The sequence below is a fragment of the Venturia canescens genome, chromosome 7 (assembly GCF_019457755.1).
Source record: "Venturia canescens isolate UGA chromosome 7, ASM1945775v1, whole genome shotgun sequence".
NCBI classification, from domain to species: domain Eukaryota; kingdom Metazoa; phylum Arthropoda; class Insecta; order Hymenoptera; family Ichneumonidae; genus Venturia; species Venturia canescens.
The window spans coordinates 17,231,427-17,245,136 of NC_057427.1; the positions used below are offsets into that span (position 1 = coordinate 17,231,427).

The 13,710-nt window shown below is 35.4% G+C and overlaps 1 protein-coding gene across 7 annotated transcripts in view; it reads left to right on the forward strand.

Moving 5' to 3' along the window:
- LOC122413123 (neuropeptide CCHamide-2 receptor-like) overlaps nt 1-13,710 on the forward strand; it is a 132,066-nt gene that overhangs the window by 88,470 nt on the left and 29,886 nt on the right. The window contains exons 7-8 of one of the 7 annotated variants that reach the window (XM_043423283.1): nt 12,516-12,730; nt 12,962-13,385. The exons of the other annotated variants lie outside the window; for them this stretch is intronic. Coding sequence (XP_043279218.1) covers nt 12,516-12,730; nt 12,962-13,157 — 411 coding nt within the window. The 3' untranslated portion in view covers nt 13,158-13,385. Of the gene's footprint in view, nt 1-12,515; nt 12,731-12,961; nt 13,386-13,710 lie in introns of those variants that run through there. 7 annotated transcript variants of the gene reach the window in all.

A 13,710-nucleotide genomic window follows, 5' to 3' on the forward strand; every position in this document is an offset into this window, starting at 1 on the left:
TGTGGCATTATTTTTGTTTTTTGGGCGTGCCTTAGTTATGTAAATTTTATCATCAGTAGATCTAGATGCAAGTTCTTCTATGATTTTTGGTCTTGCCACGAAAGTCGGGGCTAGTTCGATATCATTAGTTTATTGTATTAATCGAACCCTCTGACAATGTTTAGCTTTAAAAATTGTTAAAATGATAATTATTATGATGATCAGAGTCATGCTAATGGCACTTAGAGAGTAATTTCCAATTATGTGATAAGGATGTGCCCAAATATTCGGTTCTTCTTTTAGTTTTTGCTTAAGAAATTCAATTCTTTCGCCTAATTTATTCGTTTCCAGTGGATTAGTAATTATTTTTGATGGTACGCTGTAATTGAAAATTGGGTGATTAGCGTTTACCATTCCAATCGCATTTGTTAGATTAAATAGTGGTACATATATTATAAATTGATTTTGTCGTAGTTCATTTAAAGAAAAGAATTGAAAATTAATTGATGTGGCGGAACATTTTCCGTCCAAAGCCAGTAAGCCTGTATTGTAGATTATTTCGTGTGTCGTAGACTTATTTTTACAATCGATTCTTAAGTTTTCGGGTTTTGGGGCTACGAATAGCCATCTACCTTCTTTTTCTAGTGCGATTATTAATGTTTTCTCGAGTTTTACAATTCGTTGATTACGTGACAATTTTTCGGGATTATTTCCTAAATAAATCGCTATTTCGCATGACGTATTATCGCCTATTGTTTGCAGTGATTGCTTAGGTTTGTAATAATAGACGTTGTCAACTTTTTTCGCATTGTTTAAATCTTCTTCAGTCATTATTAAATACGTTCTTTTGTAATTATCCACAATTATTATTTTGGAAGTGGTTGCTATAAATTGGAATTGTTTTTCATTAATTTTTGTTGTTAGTGGATAGACTTTGTTGACTTTCAATATTTTTAAATTATCATTATTATTATTAATTTTTTCGTTCGGATTATAATTTATTTATTTATTTCATGTTATTATACACGTTCCGTATTATTCGTTGCGTTCTGTTTATTATTTTTGTATTTATTTTCGTATTTTTCGTATATTCGATTTCTTTCTTCATATTTCAATTTTATATATTTGTAATTCTATCGTTTTTTTTGTTAGTTTTTTTTTTATACATTGAGCTGCCAAAAAGTATTTATTTCATAGGTCTGTTTCTGGGTACGGTCTTGCTACATCAACCGCGCACTTGTTAAATGCTCTTTCCGGAGTGTCGGTGATTGCCATCGGTGATCGCTTTGATTTCATAACTTTGATTTTCTGGCATTTGTCGCATTTTTCTACATATTCTTTTATTTCCTTTTTCATTCCTGACCAACGATACTTTTCTTGAATTCGTTGAGTCATTCTTTTTACTCCAGGGTGTCCTCCGTGGGCCGTGTCGTGGTACTCTCGTAGTATTGTTTTTCTGTTTCTCTCTGACAGGTTCGTCGCGTCAGAGTCGAGGTGTTCGGTTTCACTCTCGTTATCGCCTTCGTCGCTGTCCTCTATGGGCATCTCATTTTTATTTTCAGCCGCACTCGGTTGATTATCAAGTCGGCCATTATAATTGGGGATGGACCGATTCTCCGAGGAGGCTGGAGTTGTTGAAGAAGATGAAAACGCGTCGTTCATGACTTTACGCGTTCTTTCTTTCCCCCTTTTTTCCAGCTGATCAGTGGTTTCATTCTGATCGAGCGTGATCGCATATATGCGACTCAGCGCGTCAGCATTTGTATTCCTTTTTCCTTCATTATTTTCAATTCTGTAAGTGTATTCTTCCTTGCCTAGAGAGTTTTCAATTTCAATTATTTCTAATTGTTTTTGTTTGTGATCGCTCTCTATTTTTTCGATTTCGATTGTCGGCCTTTCTCTTGAGATTTCCTGATCTAACGTATTTAAAAACATGATTGGAGAAATCATTCTTTTTTCCGGAACTATTCCTTGCTCTATTTTTACTCCTTTTTTAATTTTGCGGGCTGATAAACATCCTACCGCTAAATTTTTTGCTTTTACGTAGTGGATGCTCTCGGAACGGGATTGTAGTTTCTCCGAACCGTTCACCAAAGGCTCGACGTGACCATACATTTTGATTATCCGGCCACCTAGAATGTCGACCTTGTGTTTTTTAATAAAATCGAGTCCTAATATTCCGTCTGTTTTGATTGGAACGTCGTTATCGACGACGAAAAATTCATGAAGAATTTTGACGCCGGGTGTTTCGATTTCGAGGATTACTTTACATAGGGCATTGAAGGGTTTTCCTCCGACGCCTGTCAATTCGACTGTTTCATTGATTATTTCTGTATTTTTTCTTAGAGCATTTCTTTTTATTATGCAACATTGAGCTCCCGTGTCAACTTTCAAGAGGAGAACTGAATCTATTGCGTGCGGTGATGTGATATAAAAGTCGCTAGCCATTCCCCAGGAACCGATCGAATTAATTACGAATTTTGTTTTGGGTTTCACGACATGTGCATACGAGCCGGTAGCTCGCTTAGCCTCCACACAGCTAACGTGCGCATTTTTTCGCTCAGCCTTTCGCGCGAGGAGACTGAGGTTCAGCGACCCTATTGTTTTCTTTTCTTCCGCATTCCCGTTGTTCGATTGATTCGAATTTTGGTTATTACCTTGATTGTTTTCTTGACTGTTATTTTGACCGTTATTCTGTTGTCTATTATCTTGATAGCCTCTATTTCTGCTTCTGTTGCCTTGATTTCCACGATTTTCTTGATTTCCATTATTACTATTATTTCCTTGGTTACCATTTCTATTTTTTCTATTCCAACAATCGTCATATACGTGACCTGGTTTTTTGCAATAATTACAAACGACAGAATTTATGCTTCGACTCGGTGTCGGTAAACTATTGTTTCCGTTACCATGATTTTCATTTCTATTTCCTGAGCTTCTACAGTCGCGTGCGAGATGACCTTTTTTGTTACACCTATTGCAAATGATCGTATTATTTCCAGGTTCTCTTCGAGTTCCCTGTTGTATCTTTTCTTCGTCGATCGCGGCTGTGATAGCTTCGTTGAGGGTTGGATATGCCCTAGCTTTAATAATTGTTTGATATTCGCGTTTGAGACCTTGAGTGAAACTCGAAAGGGCTACTTCGCGTATGTGTTTTTCTACCGCCATTTGTTCGATCATTGTCGAGTGCTTTTTTATACTTGCATCAATTAGTTCCATCATTGTGTCTTCTACTCTTCTTCCGAATTCTTTTACTGATTCATTAAATCTTTGTCGGCAAGAATACAGCTCTGTTTGGAAGGCTCCTACGGTTCTCGTACCGCAGAATATTTCTAACATAACGGATTTAAACGTTTCATAATCTGGAATATTTTTATATCGTACTTCTGCTCGAGCTTTACCAGTTAATTTAGTAGTTAACACTGATTCCAGGAGAATCTCTTGGTCCTCTTCTAAAATATGTTTATTGACGTGAGCAAAAGAATCTACAAGTTCTCGCGCTTCTTCCGGTTTTGAACCGTCGAATCGAGGAATTAAACTACGCGCTTCTTGAAGAGACATTGAGCCTCGAAGTCTGTTAGTTCGCGAGTGATTTGGCGGAGAATTTTGAGAATTATTTCCTCTATTATTTTCGCCATTATTTCCAGGATTTCCGGGATTATTATTTCGACTATTTCCGGGATTTCCGGATTTCTGATTATCTCCCGTTGTGTCTAAACTTACTGTTTCAACCATTGTTGATACTAAAGGATTTGTTGTTTCTACTACCGAATTTTCCGGCGTATTTTCCGCGTCTAAATAATCGTCTTCCGATGTCGGAGGTCGATTTAAAGATTGGGCGCTACTTCGTCGCCTTCTACTTTGCGAGGTGATTTCGTTTTTCTTTCGCGATTGTAGTCGGGTTTATCGTCGAAAAATGAATTGAACGAACGCGAAATAGTGCTTACGCCCGGTAATTTGAGACGTTCAGCGTACTCGTCGTCTGACATATAAATTTTTATATACGAACTGGCTTTGGCAGATTACAATGTTATTTAATAATGTTCCGTCACTTACAGTAAGATGATCGCTAACATGATGTTCGGATTTGTTGTCGTGTTGAATTTCTTCCGCTCCAGCTCCAGTCGTATTTTGGGTTGAATCTTGACGTAGATCGGTCTGCCTTGGATGCGATGATCGGTGCTCGAACGTCCGTTCGATATATCGACTTTTCTAGAATTATCGGTCCTCCTCAGCAATTTGAGTTCCTTCCGTTTGACTATCGTAGACGTGTCGGGTTTCTCGAGTAGTGGCTATCCCACCGCTGCCACCAATGTTGTGTCCGCGAAGACCGTCGCGAAGGGACGAGTTATCAAGGACGAGTATTTAAGGGATTTAGGCCAAAAGAGCTGAACTCCAACTCGATACTTTTACAACAAGTTAACAATAAGTTTATTTAAGAAGTTACAAATTCGAGGTTTTATTGCCTCGAGACCAATCGTTACAATTCTCGTCAAAGACTGTCGAATTTTGGGTTAGTCGATAATTTTATCGATTTGGGGGTTTTCCCCTTCTCGTGCGAATATAACCTAGATTTCCTTGTGGAAGTTTCGATGTTGACATCGAGGGTCGATGCGCTCGTTCGGGAGCATCGATATTTCATCATTGCTGCGTTTGCGCTGAGAGTGCTTAATTTGTTTTAATGAGTGCGATGTACGGGCACAACAGATAGTAGAGACAGAAAAAAACACTATGTTCAGAAAGGGTGGCCAACAAGAACAAACTTCGATCTAGTCCGTAACAACATCATACGAACATCATTGATGGATCCTTCGAAATATCTGCTACCACCACTCCACATTAAGCTTAGTCTTATAAAGCAATATGTCAAAGCTCTGGATAAAGATGGCGATTGTTTCCAGTATATGGGAGAAAAGCTTCCTGCGATGAGTGATGCGAAATTAAAGGAGGTATATTTGATGGACCACAAATTCGTAGTTTATTTGACGACGAAAATTTCATTAAAAAAATGAACGAAACTGAAAAGGCAGCATGGCAAAGTTTCAAAAACGTTTTTCAGAACTTTTTGGGAAATGAGAAAATTAACAATTACCAGGACTTAGTTGAAGAGTTGTTGGAAAATTTTAGAAACTTGGGTTGCTTGATGAATCTCAAACTGCACTTTCTACACTCCCACCTCGACTACTTTCCTGAAAACCTTGGAGATCTAAGTGATGGCAGATTTTTTCTGGACGCTAAAGAGAGAAAGAGGAAGAGAAATCCACTACATAGAGTCGTTCGAAGAGAAAAGAATCCGTTACAAGAGAAGGACGGTTTGAGATAGATGAAGATTTTTTTCTTCTCACATTATTGTGGAAAGTGAAAAAAAATCAATTAAGCAGAATTGAAAGAACAATCATGCCTGCGATAGTTTTATATTCAAGTTTTTTATACAATTTTTTCCAGTTTCTAGTTTATTGCATACAGAATATATAGATCTTTTTATTTGTGTACAGTTTAAGATGAATCATGCATATGTAAAACATTTATAAACTATTTTTGACGTTTTTTCGCTATTTTTTTGTTATTTTTCACGATCTTCGATGGAAGTGCGCATGATCGGGACTACTAGCTACCGGAATCGGATCGAGCTGCTTGAAATTCGTAAAGAACAATTTAAGTCGGTTTTTTCCATGGAAGCAAAATTTTGGAGACGTACGAGTTAAATAGACACCCGGTTTCGGTTTCAGCGCATCAAAATACAAAAGGAGCGTACTCGATCTAGATTAATAAAACTCTTCTTCTACCCATGCTAGCAATTTTGACCCATTTTTAGAGATTTTTGCAGTTACTCAAAATTTTGCGGGTATATCAGCCAATCTGACTCCAGATTCAGATTCAGTGCATCAAATTACATAAAAAAATACCCCCGATTAAGATCGGGGGTATTTTTTGTTGTCTTCGATCTTACAAGGAAAGGTACTTTAGTGTCCGCCTCCGATTTTGATAATTTTTTTCTATGTTATAGTCCATCCAAAAATAAGAGACACGTATTTTTTTTTTATCGGCCGAAAGTTATTTTTAAGGGGTGAAATCAACCCTCAAAGTTCGGCATGTTTTGCGTCTGGTAGAGTGTTTCATATAGAAGCACTCAACCGATCGAAACGAAACCAATTGCAAAATGTTTGGCATGTCAAATAACCCATATGACATGTCCATCTTCTTATGCACCCTTACGGCAAAGGGATGAACCACCCCCGAATGTTCAGAATTTTTTCGTATAACAAAAACTTACAATCCAATTTTAATAAAACAAACGCCATTTTGCAGAGCAAAAAAAAATAAAATCGACGTGTTTTCGGGTTTTCCTCAGATCAAAAAAATTAAGGGGGTAAAACACCCTTAAAATATCAAATTTTGTTTTGAGCACTGGCCCCTTCCAGTTTTAGTATTCTTTTCATAGAATGTAGCTTATCAAAAAATAAGAAACACGTATTTTTTTTTATCGGCCGAAAGTTATTTTTAAGGGGTGAAATCAACCCCCAAAGTTGGGCATGTTTTGCATCTGGTAGAGTGTTTCATATGGAAGCACCCAACCGATCGAAACAAAACCCATTGCAAAATGTTCTGCATGTCAAATAACCTATATGACATGTCCATCTTCTTATGCACCCTTACGGCAAAGGGATGAACCACCCCCGAATGTTCAGAATTTTTTCGTATAACAAAAACTTACAATCCAATTTTAATAAAACAAACGCCATTTTGCAGAGCAAAAAAAAATAAAATCGACGTGTTTTCGGGTTTTCCTCAGATCAAAAAAATTAAGGGGGTAAAACACCCTTAAAATATCAAATTTTGTTTTGAGCACTGGCCCCTTCCAGTTTTAGTATTCTTTTCATAGAATGTAGCTTATCAAAAAATAAGAAACACGTATTTTTTTTTATCGGCCGAAAGTTATTTTTAAGGGGTGAAATCAACCCCCAAAGTTGGGTATGTTTTGCATCTGGTAGAGTGTTTCATATGGAAGCACCCAACCGATCGAAACAAAACCCATTGCAAAATGTTCTGCATGTCAAATAACCTATATGACATGTCCAACTTCTTATGCACCCTTACTGCAAAGGGGTGAACCACCCCCGAATATTCAGAATTTTTTCGTGTAATAAAAACTTACAATCCAATTTTAATAAAACAAACGCCATTTTGCAGAGCAAAAAAAAATAAAATCGACGTGTTTTCGGGTTTTCCTCAGATCAAAAAAATTAAGGGGGTAAAACACCCTTAAAATATCAAATTTTGTTTTGAGCACTGGCCTCTTCCAGTTTTAGTATTCTTTTCATAGAATGTAGCTTATCAAAAAATAAGAAACACGTATTTTTTTTTATCGGCCGAAAGTTATTTTTAAGGGGTGAAATCAACCCCCAAAATTGGGCATGTTTTGCATCTGGTAGAGTGTTTCATATGGAAGCACCCAACCGATCGAAACAAAACCCATTGCAAAATGTTCTGCATGTCAAATAACCTATATGACATGTCCAACTTCTTATGCACCCTTACTGCAAAGGGGTAAACCACTTCCGAATATTCAGAATTTTTTCGTATAATAAAAACTTACAATCCGATTTTAATAAAAGAAATGCCATTTTGCAGAACAAAAAAAATGGACGTTTTTTTTGGTTTTCCTCGGATCAAAAAAATTAAGGGGGTAATCTTGAATTTCACTTTGCGAATCGAAATGTTTACAATCCAATTCATATGGTTCCTTTATCATTGCGTATTGACCTATATGTTGAATAATATTTATTTCACATATTCATTGGCTGACATCATAATCGTATAGGGAATCGAATACTTTGACATGCTTTACGTGAGAAGTGTTAGTTTTCGTTCTATTTATATAAGTTTCTATTTTGAATGATTTACGAAAACAAAATAAAACTCAAATATCGAGAGCCGCATTGACAATTCCCCGCCCAGAAGGCAAACAAAGCTGACTCAAGCCTTGCCATATTCTTATCCATATCAAGAATCGCTATAGCGGCTCGTAGCCATGTATTCTTAAAAAAGCCAGCTCGCTCAGCCTAATGCTTGAGAGATATCCGAAAAAATAAAAAAATCTGTTTTTGTGATGATGTCAGATTAAGCCACCCACTCAAGATGAAGAAGCTAAAACTGACTTTATATTACTCCAGAAGTTTAGTTGCTGTTTGATTATTTATCTATCACTATCGTGTCCGCTATTGTGAATAACGTATTGTCATGAACATTTCTATCAACCCAATGAACGTAATAAGACTGTTGCTTCTTACATTTGAAGTAATGAACATTCCTGACAGTCCTGTTAACAATAATGAAGTGGAATTGAAAGAAAGTTTCGAGAGAATTCTGAAGGCTTCTATGGCAGAGTTTAATCGGTTAGAAATCGTGGAAGATACGACATTAGATTTTCAAGAACCGTTTAAAGATGTCATAGTAGAACCTGTAGAACGAAAACTAACACTTCTCACGTAAAGCATGTCAAAGTATTCGATTCTCTATACGATTATGATGTCAGCCAATGAATATGTGAAATAAATATTATTCAACATATAAGTCGATACGCAATGATAAAGGAACCATATGAATTGAATGTCAACATTTCGATGCGCAAAGTGAAATTCAAGATTTTAGGACTGGTTTACCCCCTTAATTTTTTTGATCCGAGGAAAACCAAAAAACACGTCCATTTTTTTTTTGCTCTGCAAAATGGCATTTCTTTTATTAAAATCGGATTGTAAGTTTTTATTATACGAAAAAATTCTGAATATTCGGGGGTGGTTCACCCCTTTGCAGTAAGGGTGCATAAGAAGTTGGACATGTCATATAGGTTATTTGACATGCAGAACATTTTGCAATGGGTTTTGTTTCGATCGGTTGAGTGCTTCCATATGAAACGCTCAACCAGATGCCAAACATGCCCAACTTTGGGAGTTGATTTCACCCCTTAAAAATAACTTTCGGCCGATAAAAAAGAATACGTGTTTCTTATTTTTTGATAAGCTACATTCTATGAAAAGAATACTAAAACTGGAAGGGGCCAGTGCTCAAAACAAAATTTGATATTTTAAGGGTGTTTTACCCCCTCAATTTTTTTGATCTGAGGAAAACCCGAAAACACGTCGATTTTATTTTTTTTTGCTCTGCAAAATGGCGTTTGTTTTATTAAAATCGGATTGTAAGTTTTTGTTATACGAAAAAATTCTGAACATTCGGGGGTGGTTCACCCCTTTGCCGTAAGGGTGCATAAGAAGATGGACATGTCATATGGGTTATTTGACATGCCAAACATTTTGCAATTGGTTTCGTTTCGATCGGTTGAGTGCTTCTATATGAAACACTCTACCAGACGCAAAACATGCCGAACTTTGAGGGTTGATTTCACCCCTTAAAAATAACTTTCGGCCGATAAAAAAAAATACGTGTCTCTTATTTTTGGATGGACTATAACATAGAAAAAAATTATCAAAATCGGAGGCGGACACTAAAGTACCTTTCCTTGTTAGTCGAAGACAACTTTTATCATGCTTCCGTCATTTTTGCGGTTTTTTGAAATTTACTAAAAATTTTGCAGATGTATCAGTCAATCTAACCTTCGATTCAGATTCAGCGTATCAAATTACATTAAAAACAGCCCGCGTAAGGTCGAAGAGAACTTTTATTATGCTCTTAACAACGATTTTCCGCAATTTTTGTGGTTTTTTAGAATTTACTCAAAATTTTGGAGGTATATTGGCCAATCTGACCCCGGATTCGGATTCCGCGCGTCAAATTACATGAAAAACACCCTCGCGTAAGGCGAAAAAAACTTTTATTATGCTCTTAACAGCGATTTTCCTCAATTTTTGCGGTTTTTTGGAATTTACTCAAAATTTTGGAGATATATTGGCCAATCTGACCCCGGATTCGGATTCAGCGGGCCAAAATACGTAAAGATTGATAGGTCCGGTTCTAGGTACTTACTACTTTTTTTTTTGTGTGTCGGTGTTATTTTTGCTAATATTCCAATATTTTTTCCTTCAAACTTCCATCTGGTTCAAATTTACAGAAAAGTTTCTTTGTTATGTCCTAAAGAAGCCCTGAAAATTTCAAATTGGGAATCGAGCTTGGAACCGAGTTATGAATTTTCGATCATTCGAAAAATTACATTGAAATCAACAAGCAATTTATTAACATTCATTATTTCAGTGTATTGTGACAAAACTATATAGTCCAATCTTTATCTCAATTTTTCTATTTCATATTTTAATATTACAATGAAGTATAAAAAAATATTGCGTTTGTAATTGTTTTGAAATACTAGAAAATCATGTGTTCATAAATTTAGTTGCAGTATTTTCAAATTTTTTTGGAAAGATGTAGTTCTCACTTCTAATATATTATCATCAATAGGTATAAAAAAATTGTTAATTCGAGTGTCTTTAATTTTTTTAATTGTCTTAAAAAAATCAATAATTCATTTGACGTATTATTTGCAAGAAGTCTTTTTTACATTGCAATTTTCGGGATGTGCGAAAATGTATAACCCAGTTCCAAGCTCGATTCCCAACTTGAAATTTTCAGGGCTTCTTTGGGACATAACAAAGAAACTTTTCTATAAATTTGAACCAGATCGAAGTTCGGAGAAAAAAATGACAGCTATCTAAACATAGCGATTTTAAAAAATCGATCATCTTTGTATGGCTCTATAGGGATGTTTGAAAATTCATAACCCGGTTCCAAGCTCGATTCCCAACTTGAAATTTTCAGGGCTTCTTTGGGACATAACAAAGAAATTTTCCTGCAAATTTGAACCAGATTAAAGTTTGAAGAAAAAAATGACAGCTATCTAAACATAGCGATTTTTAAAAAATCGATCATCTTTGGATAGCTCTATAGTGACGAAATCGAAGCAATCGGGGGAAACCAGGGCAGATATCAACAGAATATATCCTCAAAAAAAAATTACCTGTTTTGTAATCCTCCCTTCGGCAACTGGTAGGGTTGGGAGAATTTTAAAAACAGGTAAAATTTTGTTGATTCAGTGGTTTAGTTGATGGCTTCCAGATGAGCCGGATTTGACTTTATCACTAATATATATTTTTTTCTTAAAAGTAGGACGTTCACCAAAAAGAATGCCGCTTGAACGGAATCTCTGAGTGATATAGTCGATGAAATGCAAATTTTTGAAAATGATTAAAAAACTGACCTTTTCGAAATTTCAAAAAATTCTCCAGCGGCCGGGTTTGATCGAATCGGGCTCAAATTTTGAGGATCGTCTCCTTTTCTGATGTACTTTTAAGGAAAAAATCATTATCAAAATCGCTAACCTAAGCGCACACACTTTCGTCGAAAAGTAATGGATCTGCCCAAATACATTCGGTTAAACGGTGCAGCAGAAATCAGAGCTTTCGAAATTTCGATCTGCAAATACCGACTGATCCATCACCTTCATGACTAACCTAAGATCATGAGAAGTAAACCAATCTGAAAAAACTAAATTAATTTTTATTTCAATTTTAACGATTAATCCAAATTTTCTTCATTTCATCAGCGACCTTCTTTTCATTTATCGAATGTCGATAATGAAGGATCGATTGACGCGTTCACACGCAAACTTAAAAATCTGAGGCATCGTCAAAAAACAAAAAAAGGAAATTAACATTTGGTGTAGGTCGTTGCATCTGTTTATGTAGAAATTGAGGAGAACTCGTGTCACCCTACTAATCTAAAAAACTAGCATCCAATTTATCCTCTCCGTTATCTCTCCTCGCATGAAAACGAGAAATAAATGGAAACGTTTCAATATATTTTTGAAAAAAATTTTTGGTCGTGAAATTCGTGCAACGAAATTTTTCAACTACAATTTAATCCTTTTCTGGACGTCTCACCAAAAAAAAAAATTTCATCATTCGAAGTGCATTAATCACATTCTTATATGGGACTTCCATTCTTTTCATCCGATCAATTCTCTACAAATGGCATTCCCTTCAACTTCACTAGTCAAGGAAAATTGCCCAATCTCGAATATAGCAATTTTACCTGTCTTAACTAGCTTTTTTAATACTTTGTGTTAAGATTCTACCACGTGTCTAGATATAGAGAGAGTCAGACGGTACACTGACTTTTTTTAACATATTGCACCATTTCTTTTCAAATTCAAATGTTCTAGTCGAGTAATAAGACGTCAGAATCTTAAAAAACAGAGACTTGAAACGTGTGTACAAAAAATAAAAAATTCAAAGAACTATGGATTCTCCATTTTGTACTTAGATACGGTATTTGCAGGCTGTAATTGAATGAAAAATTAAATCACATGAATATTTGATTCGAAATATAATGTGTTAACAACGCGGACATTTATTAAACGCATATTCATTTATTCGTAGAACAAGTAATTTGAGTAATGATATTAGAATTAATTTTCTGACTAAGATAAATATACATGTATAATGAAGATAAGGACATAAAATAGGGCGATTTAATAATCTGTGTACCGTAACTGAACGGCAACTGACCTTTTGTTTGCGTTCGACCAGGTCGGCAAAATGGTAATCGCCTTCGTCGCAATATTCATAGTGTGCTTTCTACCCTATCACACGTTCATGCTTTGGTTTCACTTCTATCCGTTCTCGAAGGATGTCTACGATGATTTTTGGCACGCATTCAGAATCGTTGGTTTTTGTCTGAGCTTCATCAACAGCTGTGTCAATCCTATAGCTCTTTACTGCGTCAGTGGAGCTTTTCGAAAGAGGTCGGTTATCCTATTTACTCTTTTTGTCCTTCTAATTTTTTCGTATTATGAAGGTTCCAAGTGAATAAAAGAATTAATAGTATCTAGTCAAGTCCTGTGACTATGTGAACATAGAAAATTTTACGAATTCGTCCCATTAATTCTGTATTCGATTATGTTGACAAATCAACTAGATTTACATACACCATCGACTTGATTTTAATCTGTTATTGGAATAATTTATTTTTAAAGATTCAACGAGTATCTCTGTTGTCTCGTGCCTGGCTCTTCGAGAAATAATACTTTCCACGGAAGTTTTCCGCGGACTCATAATCGAAATGTCAGTACATTTTATGAAACGAGCTTCAATTCAACATTCCGCAGGCACACTCAAGAATTTAATTCCACAGTTCTGCAAACTACGTATTCACCTGCCCATGTGAAATAAACATCTAATTTTCACACAATTTGAATGTAACGAATATCTTTTCACGAAACACATGTAATATTTTATTTCGATGTTGACAAAAGTATGATATTTTGAATGTTAAATTTATGACATAAATATATATACCATAGAAATTATTATACCATTGTAAATAGTAGCGAGTAAGTTACGTGTATATTGGATTAATTGTGCATTCGATGAATAAAATATAACGATCAATTTATTGAATTATAATGAGATACATTTTTACTGTTCACTACTTATTTGATCTGTCTGAGAACAAATTATTTGCAAAAGTTTATCTCATATTTTGTCGACTTGTAAATGGATACAGCATAAATCCTGTAAAAAAAAACTAGATATACTTATGCCTTTCGGGCAGTCCGCTGTAAAATCATGAGAATCAGTGCTAGTATAATACTTTTAATTGAAGAAAGAAAACGTTGTCAAATAAGTGCAGTCCCAAGCACATCGAATTGGGAACAAAAAAAATACAAAGGAAAAAAAATTAAACGCAACAAAAAATACAAAGACAAAGTATTCTAAAAACAAA